The sequence below is a fragment of the Anticarsia gemmatalis genome, chromosome W (assembly GCF_050436995.1).
Source record: "Anticarsia gemmatalis isolate Benzon Research Colony breed Stoneville strain chromosome W, ilAntGemm2 primary, whole genome shotgun sequence".
NCBI lineage: Eukaryota > Metazoa > Arthropoda > Insecta > Lepidoptera > Erebidae > Anticarsia > Anticarsia gemmatalis.
Window position 1 is genome coordinate 13,327,283 of NC_134775.1, and position 26,681 is coordinate 13,353,963.

General features: G+C 37.9%; 1 protein-coding gene across 1 annotated transcript; it reads right to left on the reverse strand.

The window, feature by feature from the left end:
* Positions 1 to 753: 753 nt before the first annotated feature.
* Positions 754 to 26,474, reverse strand: LOC142985980 (uncharacterized). The gene is made up of 3 exons (XM_076134214.1): positions 26,274 to 26,474; positions 3,154 to 3,269; positions 754 to 1,447 (listed from the first exon to the last, which is right to left on the reverse strand). Exons 1-3 carry the CDS (start codon positions 26,472 to 26,474, stop codon positions 754 to 756), a joined length of 1,011 nt encoding a protein of 336 aa, XP_075990329.1.
* Positions 26,475 to 26,681: the final 207 nt, after the last annotated feature.

Below are 26,681 nucleotides of genomic sequence, written 5' to 3' on the forward strand. Positions count from 1 at the left end.
GCCGAACAATGTGTTGGCTAGATATCCGACACCGTTTATGATACCGCGCTTGTATCGCGCACGGGCGTCAATTTGCTGATTCGATAATACACGGTTGTAATGTTGAATTTCTTGGTAGCCGTGACGTAATTGTATGAGGATTCCCTCGCAATGTGACACTGTGTTTATTATTGTACATAGTCTGTCTAAGTACTCGATATTCTTTGATAAGGCTTTGAGACCGGCCCAGTATGGATTCATATCGAAATAAACTACTAAATTCCAATCTTCTCGAATCAGATGCATATTATTAATCTTATCAAAATATAGTGATTGATTATTCGGAAAGGTTATGTAGTTATATGAGGTATGGGACGAGGTTATTAACGTCATAAAAAATAATAAAAATGTGATAGCCATAGTTGTAAAGTTGCATTTTTGTCTAGTAGGTTTTTTCGATGATTTGCTTGTTGTATTTGTTTGTTGCTGATTGTCTGTTTGTGTTGTAGGTTGATGAACTGGTAAGACGGATAGTTTTACAATGGGACGTTTTATGAGTCCATTTTTTGTTTTTACAGTAACGACTCGTACGTGACCATCCTGCCCTGGGTGAAGTGCCATAACTCTTCCCATAGGCCATTTGCCGGGGGGTGTATTTTGGTCATTTATTAGCACTATGTCGTTAATTTTGATCTCACTTTGTGCTTGTTTCCACTTACTTCTCGCGTTGAGTTGAGTGAGGTATTCTGACTGCCACCTTGCCCAAATGTCATGCTATATTTTTTGTGCTAGTTGCCATCTGATTGGTAGATTTGTTTCAGAATCATATATTGTAAGGTTTGGACCACTAGCTAGAAAATGTGAAGGTGTCAATACGTCGAGATCTTCTGGGTCCTCTGACATAGGGCCAAGAGGTCTCGAGTTTAAGCAGGCTTCTATTTGCGCTAGTATGGTGGCTAGCTCCTCGTAGGTGAGTTTTTGATCGCCTATTACCCTTCTCATGTGGTGTTTCAGACTCTTGACGCCTGCTTCCCAGAGTCCTCCTGCAGATGGCCATGACGGGGCATTAAAATGCCACTCAATTTCCATCGCTGTTATTCCTGGAATGGCTTGCTCTTGAATATCTTGATATTGCTGTTGTAATACGTGGTTCGCTCCTAAGAAGTTGGTGCCATTATCACTAAATATGTGACGTGGTGTACCTCTTCTGGCAGCCATCCGCCGCAGTGCTGCTAAAAATGCTGATGTTGTTAGATCCGAGACCAACTCTAAGTGTACAGCTTTGGTCGCCATACAGACAAAGAGGGTCACGTATCCCTTCGTGGTCTTGACGCCACGACCTTTGTTTGTTTTGATGTCAATAAATCCTGTGTAATCTACGCCTGTGTTATAGAAAGGCCTTGAACGATTACAACGAGCTTCCGGCAAGTCACCCATGAGTTGGTAGTGTTTGTCGGGATTATGCCGCCTACAAGTAACGCACAAACGTAATTGTTTCTTGATAGCTCTGTTCCCGCCCAAAATCCAAAATTTCTTTCTTAAAAATGCCGATGTTAATTTCGGGCCTCCATGCAGCGTAGATTCATGACCAAAATCAATTATCAGATTTGTTGATCGATTGTTATTGGGCATAATTATGGGGTGCTTCATCTCCTCGCTAATGTAAGCTTTCCTAAGCCTACCGCCGACTCTCAAAATACCTTCACCGTCAATATAGGGATTTAGGTTTACAATCCTGCTAGATGCTTTGATTTTGTTAGTTTTCTGTAATGCTAAAATTTCTTCTAAAAATTCTGTTTGCTGTACATGTTTAATTAATAATAACTTGGCTTTATGTAACTCTTGTAATGATAAAAATGTTCCTTTCTGTTGATTTTTGTTTATAAATCGTAGAACCATTGCTAACGCACGCACAATCTTCATGTAAGAACTGCACCTTTCTATAAGTTGTGATATAATACTTTCCCTTTCTTGCTTTGTGACTACGTTTACTTTGATATTCTTCTTTACTTGATCTGTAGTATATTGTAATGTCCTGCTGCTGCTCGGTATCTCTGACTGCATTAGCCAAGTAGGTCCACGCCACCAAAGAGAATGATTCAACAATTGAGAGGGTGACAAACCCCTGCTAGCACAATCTGCCGGGTTATCCTCAGATTTGACATAATACCACTGCTCTGCTGACACTGCTTGTGTGATATGAGACACTCGGTTAGCGACAAAGGTATTCCAACGAGTGACGTCACCCTTGAGCCAACCCAACACTACCATCGAATCTGTCTAACAGTATTCCTTTATCTTATAATTTTGTAAGCACTCTTTAAGTTTAAGCATTAATTTGGATAAAAGAAGTGCTCCGCAAAGTTCTAATCGAGGGAGTGATATACATTTGCTTGTAGGTACTAATCTAGCTTTTCCAGTCATCAAAGTTATAGATGTGCTGCTTGTTTTATTCATCTTGCAATACACCACACACGCATAAGCTTTAGTAGACGCATCGCAGAACCCATGTAGTTCGATATGATCGTGCTCCTCTGTTTGTATCCACCTTTCGACGCGATATTGATTGATGGTGACAAGATCTTCCCGAATTTTAATCCATTCTCTAAGAATTTCATCCGGTAAAGCGTCATCCCATTGAAGATTCGAAATCCAAACCTTTTGAAACAGGATTTTTAATTTAGTTGTGATCGGGGAAAGCCAACCTAGCGGGTCAAATAGTTTTGATATGTTTGATAGCAATGTACGCTTAGTTGTTTTTGATATATTTTTTTCTATGTTGTATTGAAAATGGAATGTATCTTCATGCGGATTCCAGCTGAGTCCTAAAGTTTTTGTTGATTCTATATGTCTGAAATCATATCCAGATTGATTGTTGTCAAGTGAATCAACGTTATGTAACAACTCAGGTGTATTGGACTTCCACTTGCGCAAGTTGAAACCGCCTGATTGCAATATTTGTATTAGTCCATGTTGTATACTTTTAGCCGATTCAATTTGATGTGCTCCGTATAAGGCGTCGTCCATATAAAACGAGTTCAATAAAATATTAATAGCACAGCTGTTGGGATAATTTGGCTTTTCATCTTGAGCAAGTTGACGTAAAGTCATCATTGCAAGAAAAGGCGCTGCTTTTGTTCCGTATGTCACGGTTGTCAAACGAAATTCTTGTACCTTGTCTCCAGGATGATCTCTCCACAGTAAACGATCTTCTGCAGCTCTTGATCACATTCGTTCACCCAAATCATACGAAACATTTTCTCTATGTCTGCTGTAAATCCGTATCTAAACTGCCGCCATATAATGATCAAATTTTGTAAATCTTGCTGTAAGTTTGGCCCTCGATACATAAGATCATTCAAGCTATATCCAGAGGTTGTTTTTGAGGACGCATTAAAAACAACGCGTAATTTCGTCGTTGTGGAATCAGCCTTATGAACGCAATGATGAGGTAAATAATAACTTTTGTCAATTTCACAGTTTTTGCTTGCTAACGTCATATGGCCGAGTGATAGGTATTCATGAATAAATGATTTATATTCACGTGCAATATCTTTTTGCTGAGTAAATTTTGCTATCTACCTCAGAAGTGACTTCCCTTACCAAATTCTAACTTCTTCTTGTCCCAACTACTCTGCTGCGGCCGAATTTCTTTTCCTGGAGGTTTGGGTCAAAGGAGCAAAAATCCTCCTTGGCGTAATTTACTGTCCCCCATCCATCGATTATTTCTCCAGTATTGAATTAGTGCTGGAATCTTTAGGGTCCAATTACTCACATCACATCATCATGGGCGATCTTAATACCGATCTCCTTTCCTCTGGCTCACCCCGTTCCTGTAAACTCCTAGACATCATTGAGTCCGCCAGTCTACACATTCTTCCGCTGAATGCCACTCATCACAATATCGATGGCGATGATACCTGGTTGGACTTAATGATGATATCTACTCCCGCCCTTGTCTCCTTTTCTGGTCAATACCCTGCTCCCGGTTTTTCTCATCACGACCTTATATACCTATCCTACATCCTCAAACCTCCCAAACCCCATCCTAAGGTTCTGTTTAGGCGCTGTTTTGGGCGTATGGACATAGCTAAATTGTGTGGGGATGCTGCTAACATTGAGTGGGAGCAGCTAACGTCAGCCCCTACGATTGATGATAAAATCGCAATTATTAACACCGCTGTCACTAGGCTGTTTGACGTCCACGCGCCAATCAGAAGAGTGAGATGTAAACGACCGCCTGCTCCCTGGATGACTGAGGGAGTTCGCATTGCCATGAGGCGTAGGGATAGGGCATTCGCAAAGTTCCGCAGAGACCGCTGTGACGACAACTGGGTTCAGTTCAAAGTTGCAAGGAAGAGATGCAATCAGATGGTACGCAACGCTAAACGCCGACACATTCTCAGTAATCTTTCTTCCTCTTCCCCAGCCGATATCTGGAGGTTCTTAAGGACCCTAGGTATCGGCAAACAACGAAGTAACGTTCCAAACTGCACGGTTGGTTTGGATGACATTAATCTCCATTTTGCTTCCACAGTACCTCTTGATCACCAAACCACGTGCAACACTGTCCGTTCCATAAATAATTTACCCCGACCCAACTTTGATCCCTTCTGTTTTGCTCCAGTAACACCGGAAGATATTAAAAAGGTAATCCTGTCTATTAAGTCCAATACAGTAGGCGCTGACGATGTCAGTCGGCACATGATCGTCACGGCATTGGATCACCTGCTCCCCGCCATTTCCCACATCATAAATTTCTCTCTTACCTCTGGTACTTTTCCTTCTCTGTGGCGCAAAGCCTACATTATCCCGTTACCTAAAATCCCAAATCCTTCAAGCCCAGCCCACTTCCGACCCATATCAATTCTCCCTTTCCTCTCCAAAGTGCTTGAGGCCTGTGTGCACAAGCAATTAACACAGTTTGTGTTAAACAACAACTTGCTTAACCCACTTCAATCCGGGTTCCGACCAGGTCACAGCACTACATCCGCACTCCTTAAAGTGACTGGCGATATAAGGGCGGGCATGGAAGATACTAAAGTCACCGTGGTGGCTTTGGTTGATTTCTCGAACGCCTTCAATACCGTCAGTCATGATATCCTTCTTTCCATCCTTTCTCACCTTAATATATCTTCTGGTGCACTAAATTGGTTTTCCTCATATCTCAAAGGACGCCAACAGTCGGTTCACATCGGTGACTTATCATCGAGCTGGCGTGAACTCGATTCTGGCGTCCCACAAGGCGGCATCCTCTCTCCTTTATTGTTTTCTTTTTTCATTAGTCTTCTAACCGATAATCTTCAGGGTGCGTATCATCTGTACGCTGATGACTTGCAACTCTACGCGCAAGGAACAGTGGATTGTATAGCGTCAGTTGTCGGCATGATTAACAGTGACCTTCAGCACATTGAGTGTTGGTCTAGGCAGTTCGGTTTAGCTGTTAACCCTGACAAATGTCAGGCTATAGTCGTAGGCAGTAATCGCAGTATCAGTAGGCTAGGTCACGTAACAGTACCACCGGTCGTATTTAATGGCTCCATCATCGAACTGACCCCTACTGTGAAAGACCTTGGCCTTTACTTGGACTCAACTTTGAGCTGGAGAGCTCAAGTATCTAACGTCTGCAAAAGGGTCACTGGTTTACTGCGGGCTCTGTATCGTCTCAAAAACTTTTTGCCATCCACGACTAAAGCAATGCTTGTGCAGACCTTAATCTTTCCACTGATCGACTATGGTGATGTATGTTACTTCGACCTGAATGCAGATCTCCTCAACAAACTTGACCGCCTTCTCAACAACTGCATTCGATTCATCTTCAACCTCCGCAAGTATGATCATATATCTACTTATCGCTCCCAGCTTAGGTGGCTGCCTATTCGTGAGCGCCGTAATTTACGTGCACTCACGACTCTGTTCCCTTTTCTCACTTCTTCTACTCCCCCAGCCTACCTAACTCCCTACTTTCAGTATCTGTGTGATAATCACAACCGTAACCTTCGTTCCTCTAATAATCTTCTTCTTCTCTGTCCATCACATACTTCTGGGTTTGTCAACTCTTCTTTTCCTGTCCAATCTGTCTTATTATGGAACGCGCTCCCTCTTGAAATCAGGATGTCCACTAACCGTCTTACGTTTAAGAGCAAAGTTCGGGATCTCTTGCTAAAACTAGTTGCAGAATCGTCACACTGATCTTAGTTTGTATTTATGAGGTATTGTATATATGTATATATTATAAGTATTAAATTTAGTTTATTGTATGTCTTTAATATCATCTATTTATATAATATATTGAATTACTCGTATTTAATATTTTTATAAATGTAAATAATTATGTATATATATACTCATCTATATTTATGTATAGTCACATGACCACATTGTTATTTATTTGTAAACCTTTTTCTCAACAAAATTTTCCTCCTTTATAATTTAAACACCTACTTCATTTAATCTCTGCATCACCCCAAGGTAGACTGGCAGAAAATGCCTTAGGCATTGAGTCCGCCTTTATACAAATTGTATAAGAAGGTTAAATAAATAAATAAATAAATAAATAAATAAATTTTCTTTCCAACTGTTTAAATTGTGCAATTGCTTTGGACTTTGAGTTGCCTAAATTTTCATAGAACATTGATTTTAAGGGCAACCGAACTTCATATCTGCCATCCTGGCGTCGCTTAGTCGTATTTTTGTAAAAATCTATGCATTTTTGATCCTCTTGTGAATACGTAGTATTGTCATGCTGACTTATGTCCTCTATCTCCCAAAATCTTTTGATATCTTCCATGTTTCTCAAAACTACGTTGCATTGTAATGGTTTGATAGTTTTGCCACATAATATCCAACCGAGGCTAGTCTGCTGAGCCGTCGGGAAGGAATCTGATTTGCAAATCCCCTCTAAAATGATTTCCGAATATACTTCGCTACCTAAGAGTATATCGACAGGACGGCTGACGTAAAACTCGGTATCGGCAAGTTGAATATTATCTAGACAAGACCATGCTGGCTTGTTAAAGGTAACATTAGGTAAATTATTCACTAACGACTGCATGATAAAGACATCCGATTGATACATGATATTGCTATATATTGATTTGAAATTAATAGTGATTGCTCCTGTACAATTACTATTTTTGGAACCTACACCGGACACCACACCTTTCAGTTTTTGTCTCGGAAGGCATAATAGTCGCGCTGCGTTCTCTGTTATCAATGACGTTTGCGATCCTTGATCTAGCAGAGCGCGCATTTTGATAAAGATTCCATCTGCGTTTTGCACCATTATCATAGCGGTAGGTAATAAAACTTCTTGTGCTTGGCCCTGCAAAGACACATGCGAGTTCCAATGACCCCGAGGTGACTCGTTGTTGGTCGCGGATTTTGATGTCGATGCAGCGGGCGTCACGTTGCCGCGCGTGTATGATTCATGTAGGACAGTGTTATGATTTCCATTGCACGTGCGACACCGTTTTTCTGATATACATGCCTTATTATGATGATTGTAAAGACAATTACTGCATAAACTGTATTTCTTTACAGCCCTTTTTTTCTCATCGGGGGACATGCCTAAACTTTTCGCAATAAAATATGCCATGATCGTATGTTTCACAAATGGGGCAGTTGTATTTGGATTGATGTCCAAACGTGTTGCCGTCTGACACTGCTTCAGTTCGATTACTCGTAGATGATTTTTGATAATGCGGTTTTTGCTGTTTGCTACTAAACGATGATATGATATGATTGTTGCTAAAACTATTCTGAATAGTCTTTACATCCGCCTTCCTAGCTGACGTCTCTAATGTAATAAATTTACTTTCAAGAAAATCAAGAAACTCTTTCAACACTGGTAGTTCTCTTGGTTCTTTAAGTGATTGAAGGTATTCTGTATGAGTTTCGGGATCTAATTTCTGTGACAATATGTATACTAGAAAAGGGTCCCATGATGTAACATCAATACCTAAATTCCTAATGGCATTCAAACACTCGTTGGTGGTTGAATGAACTCTTTTGATATGATTGACTGATAACTTAGCGCTTATGGGGATATTTAACAGGATACTCGCTTGAGATGTAAATAAGAGTTTTTTATTATTGTATCGCTGATTTAGAATATCCCAGCATACAGTGTAATTGTCGGTGCTAATCGTAAGATGTTGAATCAAACGCTCGGCCTCTCCTTTGACCTTTCCTTTCAAAAATTGCATTTTTTGAGCTCCCGACAATGACGGATTTTTGTGTATGGTCTCTGTAAAGAGGTCCCTAAAGGATGTCCACTGTCTATAACTACCACTAAAAGTAGGGATTTCCATTTGTGGTGTAGTTTTCTTAGTGAACGAAGTAGACCATAATTTTTTGTTGATTGACTTTTTCATGTCATTGTAAATCTGCTCATAGGAAGAATACATATCCTCATACTCTTTGTTTGAACCTTCCAAGTCACTATCTATCTCCCAATGTAAGGTGTCGATGACCGACCAACGCGTTTGAAGGGTATGAAGTAAATCATCGAACTCCCATTTCTCTGCTACGGAATGTAAATTAATGTTTGATACAGTTCGTTTAAATGCTCTAAAATTGCTCATCTGTTTCCTCAACATCTCGTCTGTTTTACTACTAATGCCCTTAGACACGGAAGGAGAAGGCAGGCTCGATCCAGCCCCGGAAAGAAGTGTAGCCGGCTTCAACATAGGTGTAGTTGGCCTGCTTTCCTCCCTATACTGATAATTTTGTATCGCCTGACGTATATTACCGAACCTATCCTTTACAATATCATACTGATTAGCGGTAAAATATTCATGAGATGTTACTCCAAAACGGCACAAATTGTCATGGTTTGCTTGGAACTCATGCCAGTAGCCGTCTAAGGTCTCGAGACGACGCTTGATGTAGGAAGAGGTCTTCCTCTCCGCTCCGTCTTTCTTAAAATTGGTAAAAAGTTGCTCAATAGCAGAAACAATTTGCTGTTGCGTGGACAAAAGATCTTCCATCGTTGCTTTTCAGATGAAAGTAAGAAAAAGGGAAAGATCTTGCTTGATATTCCGCTGAATAGTTTACCAGTTGACCGCGAATGCTGGATGCTCACGATCACCGCTGATAGTTCCGACGCACAAAACACAATAGTTCACGAATGTTGCTGGTTATACACTTCACTATGTAACAGTCTCACACGCGAAATGTAACTGAGTGTCCGTTTTATTCTCGAAGGACCAAAAAGATGTGTGGTATTGTACCAAACACCTCTCGATTGATATAGATACTGATATAAAATGATACGAGAAGATAGATAGAAGAAAAATATGTTTATTACTGCTAAAGTTCTAATGCTACGTATAAACTGATAGTAATGATAAATGATAGAATGATAGAGTACACGCGACGCGGTTGATGACCGGTAGTGAACTGATTTTTTATATAAAACTAAGGAATTACGAATGCGTCGTCGCGAAAATGCTGACATGACTGAATGATAATTGTGCAATGTACGGTTGCACCGTACAACCAGAATCGTGTCTAAAGTCATTTTTTTTCGTTTTCGGTAGGCTGTCTGTTACACCCTGTATATATATTTTAAATAATATATAATAAAACATATTCTATGCTTTTGTGTGTATATAATATGTAAATACATAAGGTATACAAACCTGTCTTGGTGCAATTTTATTCTTAATGATATTTATTATAGATATTTGAAGTTGAGAGGGATTATCTCTTAATACTTTATCACTTTGTCTTCGTATAATTAAACAACCACACAACAAACACACATGGGTGTGGCCTCTCTGACTGGTAATAGGGTGTGACTCAGTATTGGGAGCACCACCGTCTTGGAAACTTCTATTTACAGCTGCAAATGCCAAATCTCGGCATGTTTCACACACCACATCGTCTTCAGTTAGCTAAAAAAGGCAAGATAAAAAAGCAGCATAAAAAGCTAGATAAAAAAGCAGCATAAAAATTATGAAACCTTACGATGGCCTTTTAATTCTCAAGCTGCCACTTTTTCGTGCATTATTTCGAAAGCAACACCTCGGCGGTTATTATTTGTTTCGGATGTACTTAAAACAAAAAAAGATTTTACTTACGGTTATTGGATAAACCCAGCTAGTGAGTAATGTAACAACTCTCATATTTTGTTCCAAAGCAGGGTATCGGCGGAAGCTATTCACACATATGCGACAATTGACACACAAAATTCGAGTCGGCCTGACACGACTACCCATACTTGCAGAAATATTAAACTACAGATAGACACACAGAATCTAAAAAGCAAGGCAATTTTCCGGGATGAAATCACAGTCACGTAGATGCAAGCCAAATCGAAATCCGTTAGAGGGTGCAGGGTCAACAAAGAGAGCAGAAATCAGTGACCTTAGAAAGTCCGAGTTGTTTTCAAATAGGTTCGAAAAAGCAATAGTAATCGCAAAGCACAACAGCACAGCAATACCAAAAATCACCAAACAATCAAACCTAACCGGAGCAGAAAATATCGTTACCATACTTAATAAAACGTAATACTACTAAAATATCTCTGTTCACTGTAAATATGTACATATATCTTGGTATGAGCAAAATAAATGAGAAGTTTTTAGTTTATTAGTCACTGTTTTTAATAACTTGTCATAACAATATATTTCACGTTGAAGACTATTTAGTTATTTAAACAATTAAATAGACAAAGTCAACATAAATCTACTTATTAAACAAAGTACCGAATGGCAACATTTTGTTATCTAAAGGAAATGGAGAATCATTTTTAGATAGTCAATTTATTACTTTTTGTTTAATCTATTAAATGTCGCCATAAGAAGTAAAAATGATATTCCTGAAATTCATACGATAATTAATAAAGTACATTGCGTAAAAATATAAGTGATTTTTTTGCCATTGTTCTTTGATAGACTGCCTTGTTTTGAATAGTATCAATTAAAATGTTATTAGGTATAAACTAATAAATAATTAAAGACAAAACCTAAAATGTGCCTACGCCACGCCCGCCACCACAACGATGCACACTAGTGAGTGCGACGCTGTGTGCGTAATCGTGTCTGTGTAGCGCGCGTAGGTACTTGCGGCGTGACGTCGACTGTCGCGACCGGCCGCCCGTGCGGTGTCGTTGGCCGCGCGCGAACAGCTGATGGCGAATTTATACGTTGTTTTATTCCATTGCTGTTTTTTGTGAAAAACAGTAATTTGAGGGTTTTTTTTCATATTCATGTTGCATTGTGTAGTATTAACGTAATAATACCAAAAAAAAAATAAAAAAAAACGCCAAAAAAATCGGAAAAATCAAGAATAAGAACAATGAAAATTTTCAACGCCATAAGCACCAGAATCATGTCTAGAATCATTTTTTTTTTATTTTCGGTAGACCGTCTGTTACACCCTGTATATCATTACGTTACTACCAATAGGAGCAGAGTACCAGTGAAAAATGTTATAAAAACGGGGAAAATTTTAATTCATTCTCTCTTATGTGACGCAAGCGAAGTTGCGCGGGTCAGCTAGTCTATACTTATAATAAATCTGTAGAGAGGTCAATTCTGTACATTGAATATATTTAAAAAAAACCAATGGGGGATGTTTAGTAACGAATACTGATACCGAATCTGCAATTTATAATTTTCTTTTCTGTCTGTCTGTCTGTCTGTCTGTCTTCCGTCTGTATGTGTCGCTATCACGTAAAAACTACCGGATAGAATGCACTGAAATTTGGTATATGCATAGAATAAGTAGTGGAGCAACTTATGTGATACTTTTTATCTCATAAAATTGTTTAATTTTCTAGAAAATTGCAAATATGTAGTAAAAATCGTACACAGGTAACATAAAAATATAAGCGATAATTTTGGTACAGCTCTTAAGCGTTGCTGTGGCGCATTGGTTTATTGTTCCGTTTCAAATTGCATTATTTCATATGAACCTGAGTTTACACATACACGTCATAGATGGCGTTGCAATCCATTTTACAACATGCACCAAACTTATTAGCTTTTGTTTTATTTTTTTAAAAAAATTATGTCAATCATAAATTTTATGCATTATGTATCATATGACGACAGGTAAAATTAAATTACCTACAATGTCTTATGAATATAAAATTATGGTTAACGCGGCGCTCGCGCCGGCCGTATCATCGTAGATACCTACATGATTTTGCGGGTGAAGAACTTTAGCGCGGTTCCATACGCGTGGTACGCTACATAGCAGGTAGGTACGCGGGCGCCGACAGGAACATGAGAGAAGAGGATTCGGACAGAAGGATAGGTCAAAGCGAAAAAGTTGTTAAAGCATTTTCATGTAGGTAGGTATATTATTTTGAAAGTATCTAGGTCTAAGTGAGTTGCAACGAATGCAACAGCACGACATTCACGCGAGCGGAGCCGCACGGGTCAGCTATCCTTAATAAAACACAATTATATTTTGAAGCAATTCAACGGATAAGTTGCGTGTTTTTGTTGCCCAAAAACGCTGTGTCCGTGCAATACTATTTAGTTCTTAAGAAAAGGGATTCATGTAGAGAGAAAATCTAGGAATTGCGTATGTTAACAATACCGTGTTTATCACATTCGCTGCGTTACGGCAAGTATTTTGCCGTATTAGACGGTCAGCCAGTGCGACAGCTCGGTGTCCTTGTTTTGCGCGCGGTGCGGGAGTGATCTAACTATGTTCCCGTACGTGTAGGAAAGAGACAGTGATCTTTTCAATATTATTGCTTTTAATATAATAATATTGTACACTAATAATATATGGCAAAATAGTTGCCGTAACGCACAGTACGGTAAGTATTTTTATTCAGTGCGGTACGGCGACTATCTTGCCGTACCCCCCCAACCCCGCGCCTTACTGCATGCGTCCGCGCGGCGCCTCAGTTTGCGTTAGTGCTGGCCGTAAGTGAAACCTACGTAAGCGCTCGATATTTTTTATGCAAAAGACTACGCGGCTACCTAGCAATAAGACGTTCACGTAAACAACTAGATACCGACTAGCACTTCTATAGAGTATAGAAGGCTAATATAGAACGTCGATGAAACCATACTAGGTATGGTTACACCGACGTTCTTAATATTTATTTCATTTCGTCAAATTAATGTTCCTAATATTGTGTGATCTCATTATAGATTCAAAAGTAATTATAATAATTTAGTACCTTAATATGGACCAAAATTTAGAAAATCCATTTTTATTAATTAGTGTATTTGTACTTAGTACCTATGTACATGTGATTGCTTTTTATTTTTATGTTTAAATATTTTTGAAATTGCCGATACTTGCAAGAATAATTATTATGTTGACTAATTAAGAAGAATTATATTGATTTATACACTGTTAAATTTTAATTATGGACACGAGGGTCATCATTAACATTCTGCAGATTGCACAGTTTTTGCATTTTGTTCATAGCCAGTGCGTCCTGTCTTTCGAATCTGCATTCCAGACCTTCCAAGATGACTTCTGTGTCCGGCTGGACATCCGGATCAACATGCTGCTCACTGCTTCATAAGTTTAAAGGGAGCTGCTCCCTTTAAACTTTTCCTTATTCGGTCAATATTCTCGATTTTTGAGAACATTTGCTTTGTTTCCTGGTAGGCGGCGCGGAACGCCAACCAGTTACTACTTTTTCCGTTAAATACTGGCAGCTCTTGTATATGACGGCGTCAGCGATGGCTGAGCGATAGAGCCGTCATCAGTTAGGTTCGGTGGTAGAGGATCCATTTTATGTTGGTAGGTAAATAATACTACGATTATAACTTCACTTTTGTATTCACTTCACTTTAACAATTGTTAGCACTAATTATATAGGCAAACCGACAGTTTCGAAACGGATAAGTGTATCGGTTCGCGTCTCAAAGTAAAAAGTGAGCGATCGACAATCCCTACTTTCCGTTACGACTCTGTCCACGTGCCGCCGTTACAAGTAAACAACTGACGTCACCGCGTTTGCCCCGCTACTACATTTCAAATCAACTTAGCGACTTATTAATTATTATCGTTATCCACGACATATCGACGGTCCCTACGTACATTCCCTCAAGTGGTACTTACGGGATTTGCATTTTTTGTTTCCGTGACCTTCCGGTTGTCATATACTTTCGATTGATTAAAGAAAAATTAGTAAAAATGCTTTAATTCTACCCTAAATCAACACTCGACAAACCCCAGAACTACAACACTTCCAATGTAAAATGTCACTAGTGAGAGTTAAGACATTTTACATTGGCAAGTCAACAACACCCCCGCGCGCCTCCCCCGTAACTCCCACATGCGGGCTTGTTGCGCTCGCGCAAAAAAGAAAATGAAAAATGTAAAAGATAAAGGTAAAACCATCAAAATATCATCAGGTAAGTTGAATTTGACGTTGTATTTTATTGTACCTTCTTTAACTTTAATTATTAGTCAGTAAAAAGTTTATTTTTAATTACATTATCAACTTAAATTACTTTTTTGGTAATCTAAACAAGCTTTATTCAATTCCGACGTAATTAGTCGGTTTTGGTAGTGACGTTATTTTACTTGGGAATGTTTTGAATCAAAAAGTCTTAAGTGTTACATAAGTGTTTTTACGTGGGAGAACATATACTACTGTTTTAAGTAACTGCCACTTAAGTTATTTTACATCGGGAATATTTAATTTAAAATGTAAGTAATTACCATTTCTGTTATTTTACGTTGTTTTTTGTTATTTTTTTCGGGTCCATTTTCGCTAGCATCAAAAGATGAACACTAAGATCTGGCTCAAATCCATGCAAAAATGAGTCCTACGCCACCCTCGGCTCCATTAGCTTCAAATTTGCTCGGTGATAAAATACTGTCAGATTCAAGTATAGCAGAAATATTAGAATCGCCACAACCGACGTCTTCTCTTTGGCTCCAGGGGGTTTCTCAATCACCTTCCGAACATCGTGTTCCTTCATGGACTCCAACTCCCGCTTCATCGCTGCTATCCACTCATGGCTATCAGGTCTTCGAAGGACTTCTTTGTACGAACGTGGTTCTTCCTCTAACTTGCATGTACTGTTGTAGCAATATAGTCCACTTTGTACGCTACGAAGCCTATTCCTCAGAGGATACCTAGGCTCTTCCTCGATATTCACACTTACTGTTCTGACTCTTGTATCACAATGTTCAGCATCAGATTCATTTGAATTCACAGGCTCCACAGATTCAATACAAGAATCTGTATCCACATCTGCTGAGTCTGAGCTCTCCTCCGCATCTTCAATACTGTCTGGGTCTGTCAGACGTGTTTCGTTCTCCACATGCCTCACGAAGTCTTTGAAAAAGTTCAAAGCTTGAGACTTCTCCCTGAGAAAGAAATTTACTAGTGAAATCGTCTACTATTACGAACATGTTACGAGCTCCACCATAAGAACGTTCCGACATGGGACCACACAAATCAGCATGTAATAAACTGAGTTTGTCTTTCGCTCACCTTGCTTCACCCTTTGGAAAAGGTAATCTATGTGCCTTGCCTCTTATACAAGCTGCACAAGGTTCCATTACACTTTTACCTCCAACCTCGATGTTAGGCAACTTCCGTAAATTATTCAAGTTAACATGCCCTTATCTACGATGCCAAAGTGCCAACGAGTCTTCAACTAGAACCGTAGCCAAAGCACCATCTACAATAGCAAAACAACAACCTGAGACTTCACTAGCAGTAACCACAAGTTTACTCGTTATCTCGCTTATCGATTAGTGAAACATCCTACAGCCATTAGAATCAAAAATAACTCTCCATCCATTCTGTACCAACTTAGATACCGACAAAAGATTAACTTTCAAGCCAGGCACAAAGGAACAATCTTTTACAGTTAACAAAACTCCTTTCACATTAACTATAATATCTAGTCCATTGAAATGTTACAAGAGATTTACATTTATTAGAGGGCGCAATTTTATTTTTGGAACATGTAGGGGGGGTCAATAGAAGCTTAACTTGAAGTTTGTGGGGTCGCCACCCTTGTCCCCCGGCCGCCATCTTGGAAAAGGGGGTGGAAACACTTTTTTCGCTATATCTCGGAAACTATGCGTCTTACAATAAAATTGTAAAAGCATAATTTGTAGAAAATTATTTTGTCTACAAATATGTCTAATAACTTGTTGCCCTAAATTAACAATTAAAGAAGTTATAAGCAAAAGAATGCAATTTTTTTTGCTTATAACTTTTATAGTTTCCGAGATATAGCGAAAAAAGTGTTTCCACCCCCTTTTCCAAGATGGCGGCCGGGGGACAAGAGTGACGACCCCACAAACTTCAAGTTAAGCTTCTATTGACCCCCCCTACATGTTCCAAAAATAAAATTGCGTCCTCTAAGAAATGCAATATTCGGCCCTCAAATTGTAACATTTCAATGGACTAATCACCTTTGCCTTCACTTGACATTCTATCATCATTTGCACACGTCACAACATTCTTATCAGTAACCTTAAAGTCTCTAAACCACTGCTTCTGAAAACTCATGTGTGTCGAGGCTCCACTAACGACGATCCACTACGAGATAAAACGTCGAGGGGCTGAAGGATGTGTGCACCGACAGTGAACACTTGAACAGCATAACGCAACAATATGTGCATTCCCCTACTCTGACTCACTATCTGAGAATGAGAACCGACAAATTCACAAGTTGAATGCTATCTTACATTTGATAACAAGTCATCATAGTGATAGACTATTATTTTTTGATACTAATAAATTTATTAGTAATTTTTATTTATCTAAAGAAAGAATGTTTCTTTCTTGTAAAAATCGACATATAATTGCTAGTTTGTTAGCATATAATATTAACTTAGTTATAGGCAATATAACACAACCTAGGTTTAAGGACGAAACAGTATTGTCTAGTCGCTTTACTAACAATACTGTGATTAGTATTATTGATAATTTAGTTTGTAAGGACACTGTTACGCATAATGTAACAAAGAACAACAATAATTTAAACGCTTAAACAAGACAACGGATAAACAGGCAGGTTTTCTGAACGTAGTACACCAAAATATACAAGGTTTATCCGGCAAAGAATTAGAGATAGAATTATTTTTGAAAAAACATGACACACACGTATTTTGTGTCACCGAACATTGGTTGTTGTCGCACCAATTGATATTTAATAATCAATATTATTCTATGACAAGTGCATTCAGTAGGAAGAAGGCAATACATGGAGGGTCAATGATCTTAGTTAGCAACGACATAAAATGCAAAGAACGTAAGGATATAGTTAGCTTGTCAGTGGAACGCACTGCCGAAGTATCTTGTGTAGAACTCGAGCAGCATGTTATAGTATGCATATACCGTCCACCAATGAGTGACTTCAGTTTGTTTGAAACTATAGTGGAAGATATATTAAAGCGTTTGAGTGTTAGTAACAAGTATGTGGTTGTCTGTGGTGATTTTAATGTTAACATATTGGAGCAGTCCATCACTACCACCAGACTGATTACTCTTTTCAAATCATTTGATCTTAAACATCTTTTTAATAATCCAACTAGAATTACCGAACATTCGGCCACATGCTTGGATAATATGTTTAGCAACTGCGTTTGTCTAGACAGGGTCATAGTTAACGATTTAACGTCAGACCACTGTGGGCTGAACGCCGTCTTCTCTAGGAAGAACGTTATCAAATCTAACACGATAACTTTTAGACCTATTACACACAACCGCTTGACATTGTTTAATCATGAGGTAGCCGCCAAGATTTCCAACATTGATATTACTCAGAATGACCCAGATGATCTCTATAAATCTTTGTTTAGCGTTATTGAATCTCAGTTTAATACGATTTTTAAAGAAAAAACGATCGCTAAGGAAAATACAAAACTGAAATTTTGCGATTGGGCGACTGTAGGAATTTACAAAAGTAGAGCTAGGATGTATGAGCTGTATGCCATGAAACAATACAATTTCAATCCAGGTTTTCTTGAATATGTTAGGAATTATTCAAAAATCTTTAAAAAATCTTGTGCCGCTGCTAAGTCTTTGTATTTAAGCAACAAGATTAAAAATTCCAACAACACAATAAAAACAACTTGGAATATTATCAATAATGAAACAGGACGATCAACACCACCCGATCACGACTTCGAGTTAAATGTTAACAATCGGGTTATTACAGATAGCCTAGGCGTAGCTCAAACATTTAATAATTATTTTTCTGACATACCAGTCATTACGACTAGTTCCTTAAATTCCTCTACCGCTAAAGCAGGATCATTACTTAGGAGCAATGTGAGTCAGTGCAATGTCTCATTTTATTTTAAGTATATAAACCCTTCTGACGTAATCAGAGTATTCAAGTCGCTTAATTCCAAAAATACTGCGGACTTGTGGGGTATTTCTGTAAAGTTACTTGAGAGTATTATCGCTGAAATAGCACCTCATTTAGCTGCAACTTTTAATCGATGTGTAGATGTAGGTGTGTTTCCTAATTTAATGAAGCACAGTAAGATAATTCCTCTGTTTAAAAACGGATGTAAAACTGAGCCCAGTAACTTTAGGCCAATATCCATCTTGCCTGCTATTAGCAAAATATTTGAAAGGGCTATATTAGAGCAACTAGAAAGCCATTTCAGTTTGTATAATTTACTCCACAGCAAACAGTTTGGCTTTACAAAGGGTCGATCTACCATCGATGCAGGGGTCACACTTATTAGACATATTTTCGATGCTTGGGAGATGTCGCAGGATGCTATTGGGGTATTTTGCGATCTCTCCAAAGCGTTCGATTGTGTTGACCACAATACTCTTTTATATAAACTTAAGTACTACGGAATTGGGGATGTGGCACTTGACTTACTTGCATCCTACTTGTCCGAGAGAGTGCATTATACAGACATAAATGGGTCAAGATCCACTGGATCTGCGGTTAGTCTCGGGGTACCACAGGGCTCCATCCTTGGTCCGTTCCTTTTTCTGGTTTATATTAATGATTTGCCACATCAGGTACAGGATCTGTGTGATATCGTACTATTTGCTGATGATACGTCGCTTATATTTAAAGTAGATCGTAAGAAAACTGATTTTGACGATGTAAATGGTGCTCTTACACAGGTTCTCAATTGGTTTACAGCCAACAATTTGTTGTTAAATTCAAAGAAAACTAAATGCATTAGATTTACCATGCCCAACGCTAGGAATCTAGGTACGAACGTAGTTCTAAATGGTGAGGTATTAGACATGGTCAATTCCGCAACCTTCCTAGGTGTAGATTTAGATAATAAGCTTCAATGGGGCACCCAAATAACTAAGCTCGCGGGCAGGCTCAGCTCCGCAGCCTATGCAATAAGAAAAGTAAGACAGTTTGCTGGTGTAGATGCGGCAAGACTGGTTTACTTTGGGTATTTTCACAGCGTTTTGTCCTACGGTATTCTACTTTGGGGCAAGGCGGCTGATATAGACACAATTTTCGTAATTCAAAAAAGAGCAATTCGCGCTATTTACGGCTTAGGAGCGCGGGACTCTTTGCGGGAGGTATTTGGGAAAATAGGTATACTGACGGTGGCATCACAGTATATTTTTGCGAATTTGATGTTCATCAAACAAAACATCAATTCGTTTGCTAAGAATAGTGACATGCATAACATTAATACCAGAAATAAGCACAAATTAGTAGGTCCCTGCAATAGATTGCAAAAAGTACACAACTCATTTGCAGGTCTTGGTGTTCGGTTGTATAACAAACTCCCTAGCAGTGTTATGGATCTTCCCCAACAAAAATTCAAAACAGTTGTTAAAGATCATCTTATTAAAAGGGGTTATTATAAGATTGACGACTACTTAATGGATAAGAAAACATGGGATTAGTTAGTTACGCGTTCTACACAAATCAAGATTAAATATCTATATATTTATACATACATCTTTGCATTATATAAACATTAATCAGTCATTTCAACTCTGTAACAGAGAGGTATTGCACGAGTCTCAGTGGTATTCATTATGTTTTTTTTTCATTGAAATGGTGGGCTCCCATGCTAAGGTTCGTCATGCTCACTAAAATGTCATTGCTTGCGGCGGCGTCGTGTGCCGGGTCACCCCCTTCCCTCTAATATGTGCGAGGGGGGTGATGGCTGGTCCACGCGTCATACTCGTGAACGGGTGCTGCTTGGGGTGACTGGTCGTCCTGGGTGTGGTGACTGCCATAATTTTAAAGTAACTACGTTTCAATAACTGTACTTCCTTTACCACAGTATGCTCTTGAAATGCCTCTTATGATTTCATTACTCTATGTGGGTAGATGCTCCCATCATGCTTCCAATACTATTTATATCTTGTTTTTTAGCACCTTAATATATTGATTTAATTTAATTTATGACCAAAGTGTGTTCGGTAGTGTTGGTAGGTAGCAGCTACTTACATCATCAATGTTTTATACCAGCATAAATATTGTTAAAATCATTTGGCGATTAAAAAGAGTGGCCAGGAGTTTCTTGCCAGCTCTTCTCATTGGCCCTACCTTCCGAACTGGCGGTAAATTCACTCTCTGTATCATTGACTATCATAAGTGTCAGCACTTGACCTAAATGAATAAATGATTTGATTTTGATTTGATTTTGATTTCAACTTTCTTCGACTTCGAGGAAACCGTTGGTAAGCGTGCACCACATCCTTGTCCAGCATCGGGCAATCGGACTTCTTATGACCTTTCTTTCTACATTAAAAGCAGTTGTTTGTTTTTTTTCTTCACTACTAAAGCCGAGTTCGACGAGGATTCATTTGAAGAGCTCTGAGCGCTATCTTCTTGTAGAAGCTTTTGCCGAACATTTTGAGAAGTAATCTTCATTCCTGAATGGTCTAGTGCCATCCGTAATGGTCGGTAAACATCAGGTATACCGCGCAAAAGTACCACGGCAACCAAATCGTCATCGAAACTTTGATTGATTTCTTTACGCTTTTGAGCGTGACTCATGACAGCAGATCGGTGGTTTTCCAGCTTCTCATCCAAGAGACAATTCATCAGAGTTATGCGCCTATTTATTCCCTTGTCTTCAAAAATTATTGTCAATGCATCCCACACTTCTTTTGCGTAAGTAAGATATTGAACATACGGATACAGATGAGATTCTAAGTAAAGGCATATTAACGTGTATGCTTCTTGATCCTTCTAGATCTCGGCTTCATCATCCTTCTTTGGAAGTGTTGATGTATACTTGAAACATTTTTCTCGAGCAACCATATTCAACAAGTACCTAATTATGATTGCTCAATATTATTACTATGTAATATTTTATATCTTTATGATGAAGAAAAAGGTTGCCTATTGTGAAATTAATAAAAAAAGTTTATAAAATATTTCTTTTTATTTTATTATCAGCCCTTACCTCATGGCTTCCAGTATGAAAACACCGTAATTCAATATTATACTCAACGTAAAATTTAGTAAAAGGCAGTTACAATTTAGATCGTTGTTCAATCCCCCATGTAAAGATCAGTAAGTACCACTTAGGTAAATGCTAGTCGGAATGTTTCCGATCTAAAACGACGGTTGTGACCAATGGAACATAAAATGAATATATTTTAACGTTTTTATTTTATTTTCTCATAAAAGACAACAAATAAAGACTTCGTGCAAAATTTCATAGCTCTGCGATTGATAGAACTTGAGATACAAGTGTTTGAAACTTCAAACCGCTCTCCTGTAAAATTTGCGTTTTGCAATTAGGTTATTGTACGTAGGGACCGTCGATATATGTCGGAGATTCCGTAGGTTCCATGGTGATACGAATGAAATATCTTCAGTCCAAATCAAGTCATTTATTAATTTACTATTACTGAATCTACCACTAGCTCGGAAAGGGGTAGAGCCTTATGAGAAGAGCTAGCGAGAAACTCACGGCCACTCCTTTTAATAACTTTAATCTATCTTTCACGTGACAGCACTCTCTCTCGTGTCGGGTCTAGGTGGAAGTGAACGACATATCGGTTCCCGTCGATGGACGCCACCGCCAAAACCAATTACAACTTCTTATATGACAAATAATTAAATAACAGTTATATAATTCAAAATAGATAGCTTAATATTCAACTATAATATTTCTATGAATTTAACATAGCTTAAAGTTATTTAAATCAGACAAATAACATTAATTCTATCAATATAAAACCAACTTTATTCTTACATCATCCGTTCAAGATGGCGCCACTGGCGGCGAATAAAGGAAATGAAGTATTGCTAAATACTATAAGTATTTAGCAATATGATTTAGAATGGTAACATAAATTAGTCATAATTCTAGTTGTAATTATTAAAGATTATTTAACTTCATATTAACAATGTAATATCAAGCGTCTCCAAAACATTACGATATTCAATACAATATCTATTAACTGTCGTAGTTTGATAATTAACTCTCATATTTATAATTAACAATTACATATCAGCCTTATGTATTTTACATACGATATTTATTATTATATATCAATTGGAATACCAATATAAAATCAATTAAAATGAGTAGTTCACAATGACTGCCGACAGATGGCACTAACGCGCCCATACGGCCAGACTGACTCCAGCGCGTCCCTTGCGCTGACATTTAATTGATTAGGCAGCACCCACTACGGGATCTTGCCAACACATAAGGCAGCACCCACTTCGGGCTCTTGCCAACACATAAGGCAGCACCCACTTCGGGCTCTTGCCAACACATAAGGCAGCACCCACTTCGGGCTCTTGCCAACACATAAGGCAGCACCCACTTCTGGCTTTTGCCAACACATAAGGCAGCACCCACTTCGGGCTCTTGCCAACACAAGGCATCACCCACGTGGGGATCTAGCCAAACCCAAAGGCATCACCTGTTCCCTCAGGATATAGCCACCAAGACCAGGAATAAGCGTTTAAGGAGGGATGGTTTGGATAGGAACACAAGGCATCACCCACATGGGGATCTAGCCAGCACAAGGCATCACCCACGAGGGGATCTAGCCAACACAAGGCATCACCCATTCAGGGATCTAGCCAACACATAAGGCATCACCCACGAGGGGATCTAGCCAACACATAAGGCATCACCCATTCAGGGATCTAGCCAACACAAGGCATCACCCACTTGGGGATCTAGCCAACACAAGGCATCACCCACATGGGGATCTAGCCAAACCCAAAGGCATCACCTGTTCCCTCAGGATATAGCCACCAAGACCAGGAATAAGGATACGCATGGTGGCCAGCCAGCGTTTAAGGAGGGATGGTTTGGATAGGAATAAAAAAACAAAATAAAGATACACACATGCATCACATCATGAGTCAACAACATAATCAACTCAAAGAATCATGAACCAATACATAATCTTGTGAAATCAAATAATATAAATCACACCATCATATAAGAATCAAAGAAATGATTAAATGGCAATCAACATTGTAAGTTGTCATGGATCACATTGTCAAATTTGTAACTCAGAATTAAGTTCAAAATCAAAGTTACAATAATTTCTTTTTCATAATAAAACATACATTTGTGTATATAAAATACAGTAAACGTCAATGAGTCACAGAAACATTTTAGTAAACATTAATCAACACTATTTGAACATACAAACATTTCATAATACATCCACACGCACAATTGAATATCAATAGGATTAACATTATAACATTAATAATATCACAAAATATTATAACAATATAAATTTAAAGAAATAAGAATGAGAATATAACTTCAAGAATAATGTTAAAGAAGTTATAATTTGCTGAAATCATTAGTAGTCAGCAAAACTACTCTTAATATTAACTACTGTTAATATTTCAAGTTTAATGAAATAGTCTCTACATGAATCCAAATCTGTTTGCATTAGTCACACATGGCTCTTATAGCTCTCTTTTGGTTCTGCCCATACGGTCATTACGTGAATTGTCAGAATGAAAAAGTGTCTGACTGAGTTAAGGTGCAGGTGCAGCATTGTGATTTGCAATTTTACTAAGCAGCCACAAATATTTACACCCTTTAGCTGGTAGGCATCTAACATTAGGCAACACTTCTAAAATCTCCATAGACCCTTAAAGTTAAGAGCCTAGTTGAGTTGTGTGGGCATCGAATCATCACACAATGTGCAAGTTTAAAGTTATAAATTGTAGCACAACATTTATCAAAACAAGTTTTAATATTAAAGGACCGCTCGTCCATCCATAATTTATTCTAAGCAGTATTCCTTGTGACTTCCTCAATATTATTTCACATTCAATTATTGACATTTAATATTTTTAATAGCAGATGGGTAATCTCTCAACTCATATGCAAGTTTCAATCAGTTATGGTCAGGCTTAGCAAGTGTTATTACAGTTCAAATTAAAAAGTTTGATTTATTTATTACAAAATATAGTTATAGCCGAATATACATTTTAAAGGTTCATCTTGATCAATCTATTTGAAAGGAATCTAAGTCACAGTTAAATTATACTAAGGAGCTATGCTTGTACAGAAGTTTGGTTAAAACTATCTGAAATAGCCCACTAAACTATTAAATGAGCTCACTTTTCTATATTCCTAGGAACCTGCTGAAGAACTAGTCTTAGCCTAAAATATTCTAGGATGCACTCCTTGTCCTATATTAATTCTGAAATATGCAGTACTAGTTTTGAAGAAAGAACTTATGTTGACTAAAAAATAACGGAACATGTTGATCTTGTCAAATTTCAGAATAATTAATACCTGCAATATGACCTGATCTAGAACTCAAATATCATTAAGAACTAAAACAATATTCCATTTGTCACCTAAGGTGAAACACATTTAGTTATAAAATTAGCACAGTATTTTCAATAGTCTGCTTATAGCAGGACCATGGAAACCAGGAACTATATCTAACTTTTTGAAATCAATAAGTTTAACCAGATTTATGGATTTGATTTGGTTTGATATATTAATCATAATCACTTACTTGCCAGAAATGTGGTAATAACAAAGCAGTACACATTTCACCGTAACATTACAGCATGCAAATACATGTCAATAATATGAATGGTTAAATATCATATTCAAATAATAAAATGAACAATTATTGCTAAGAGAATACTTGCCTCAAACAATATTTGAATTTAATTCATAAGATTCAAGTCCATCTGAGAGGTTTGCTCAAAAATATGGTAATTTACAGGTAGTGGATACAATTACATTCATTTCACATATTTTGCAGTCAGGCAAACAAATATTTTTAATATATTTGCAACATTTTAAGTTAAGTGTGAAATCTTAGTTAAAATAAATTAACAAAATAGGTATATAGATAATGAACAAAATTAAAAGGAATTTACAATATAGTATGATTTTGTTGAGCATGTCTTTAAAACTACAGAATAAAAACTTTCTTTTGCTTACCATTTTAGCATTATGTTATTGGTGAATATAGGATCGGTAGTGCAATGCTTGATATTGATACCATACTTCTATATCACTTTGTAAGGGATCATAGGTTCCCACCAAACAAATATTTTTGAATTCTTTGTGTAAGTAAGTAGTTACCTGAAAAGCTCACTCGGAAAATATGTTATTTAAACATAAAAATGATTAAATGGTACCTTCAGTATGCTCTGAAAACTTCAACAATTTTATCAACAACTTGATCACTATTTAATACATTATTACATATTTATATTTAATACATGAAATACTTAATATTTTTACAAGAATTCCCGTCTCCTCTACTCTCCCATTTCCTAGGTCATTGTCTATATGAAAAGTGGATGTCAAGTTTGTTCATATAACAAATAATTACTAGAGATTGTTATATATTTTGTATATACTTATGGTTACATTATTAAAGATATCAAACTAAGCCTAACTATAATAATTAGGTAATAAGTGATAATAATTCTCATTTACCACACGTTTAAGCTTAAAGCAATTGTTGTAAATTATTGCAATTTAGAATTACATTGCTGTTAGATGAATAGTTGATAGTTTTATTTGAGGCTACACACTCCTCACTCTGACCGAGGTAACAATTGTTCTTAGACTGGCCCTACCAAAGACAGTAATCATATTCAATAGCATTGGTGTAACTAAGGGCTGAGGTGTTATTAATTGATGATGGCAAAATGGAGTCTGATTCTTGCAGTCCCGGGAAAAATGACCCGGTTTATGGCAAAGGAAGCACATGTGTTGGTCCTTCGAAGGTACCGTAACACGTGTATTCTCAATCTTTATATCATTAGGTTTATCATCCTCGTTAACGATAAAGCGTTTCCGAAGAGTTTTAAGTACTGAAACTAGCTTGAGAAGCAAATCTGGGAAATTCCCTTAAAATAATTAAATATGCTCAGGATAAATACCTGTGGCTTAGTGCTTACCACCTCGACATCTGCAGCTACCGGTCGAGCTGTCTTGTCCCACGTGATTGAGTGTAGCGACCAAGTGTCGACCCAAGCCCGGCGCTCGCCGCAGCAGTACTTTTCATGGAGTTTCAACAGTGAAGGTCGTTCGATCCAGAAGTTCGGAGGTATTATGGGCTGTGATCCCACCGCTGCTGTCGGAGATTCCGTAGGTTCCATGGTGATACGAATGAAATATCTTCAGTCCAAATCAAGTCATTTATTAATTTACTATTACTGAATCTACCACTAGCTCGGAAAGGGGTAGAGCCTTATGAGAAGAGCTAGCGAGAAACTCACGGCCACTCCTTTTAATAACTTTAATCTATCTTTCACGTGACAGCACTCTCTCTCGTGTCGGGTCTAGGTGGAAGTGAACGACATATC

What these genes read in the sequence shown, in the direction of transcription:
- LOC142985980 (XM_076134214.1), bottom strand. Translation starts at nt 26,474, where the DNA reads ATGGAACCTACGGAATCTCCGACAGCAGCGGTGGGATCACAGCCCATA. An exon ending in TAGCTGCAGATGTCGAGGTG is followed by an intron (nt 3,270 to 26,273) that starts GTAAGCACTAAG and finishes ATATGGCGGCAG; the next exon opens with TTTAGATACGGATTTACAGC. An exon ending in GAGATCATCCTGGAGACAAG is followed by an intron (nt 1,448 to 3,153) that starts GTACAAGAATTT and finishes CGTTACTTGTAG; the next exon opens with GCGGCATAATCCCGACAAAC.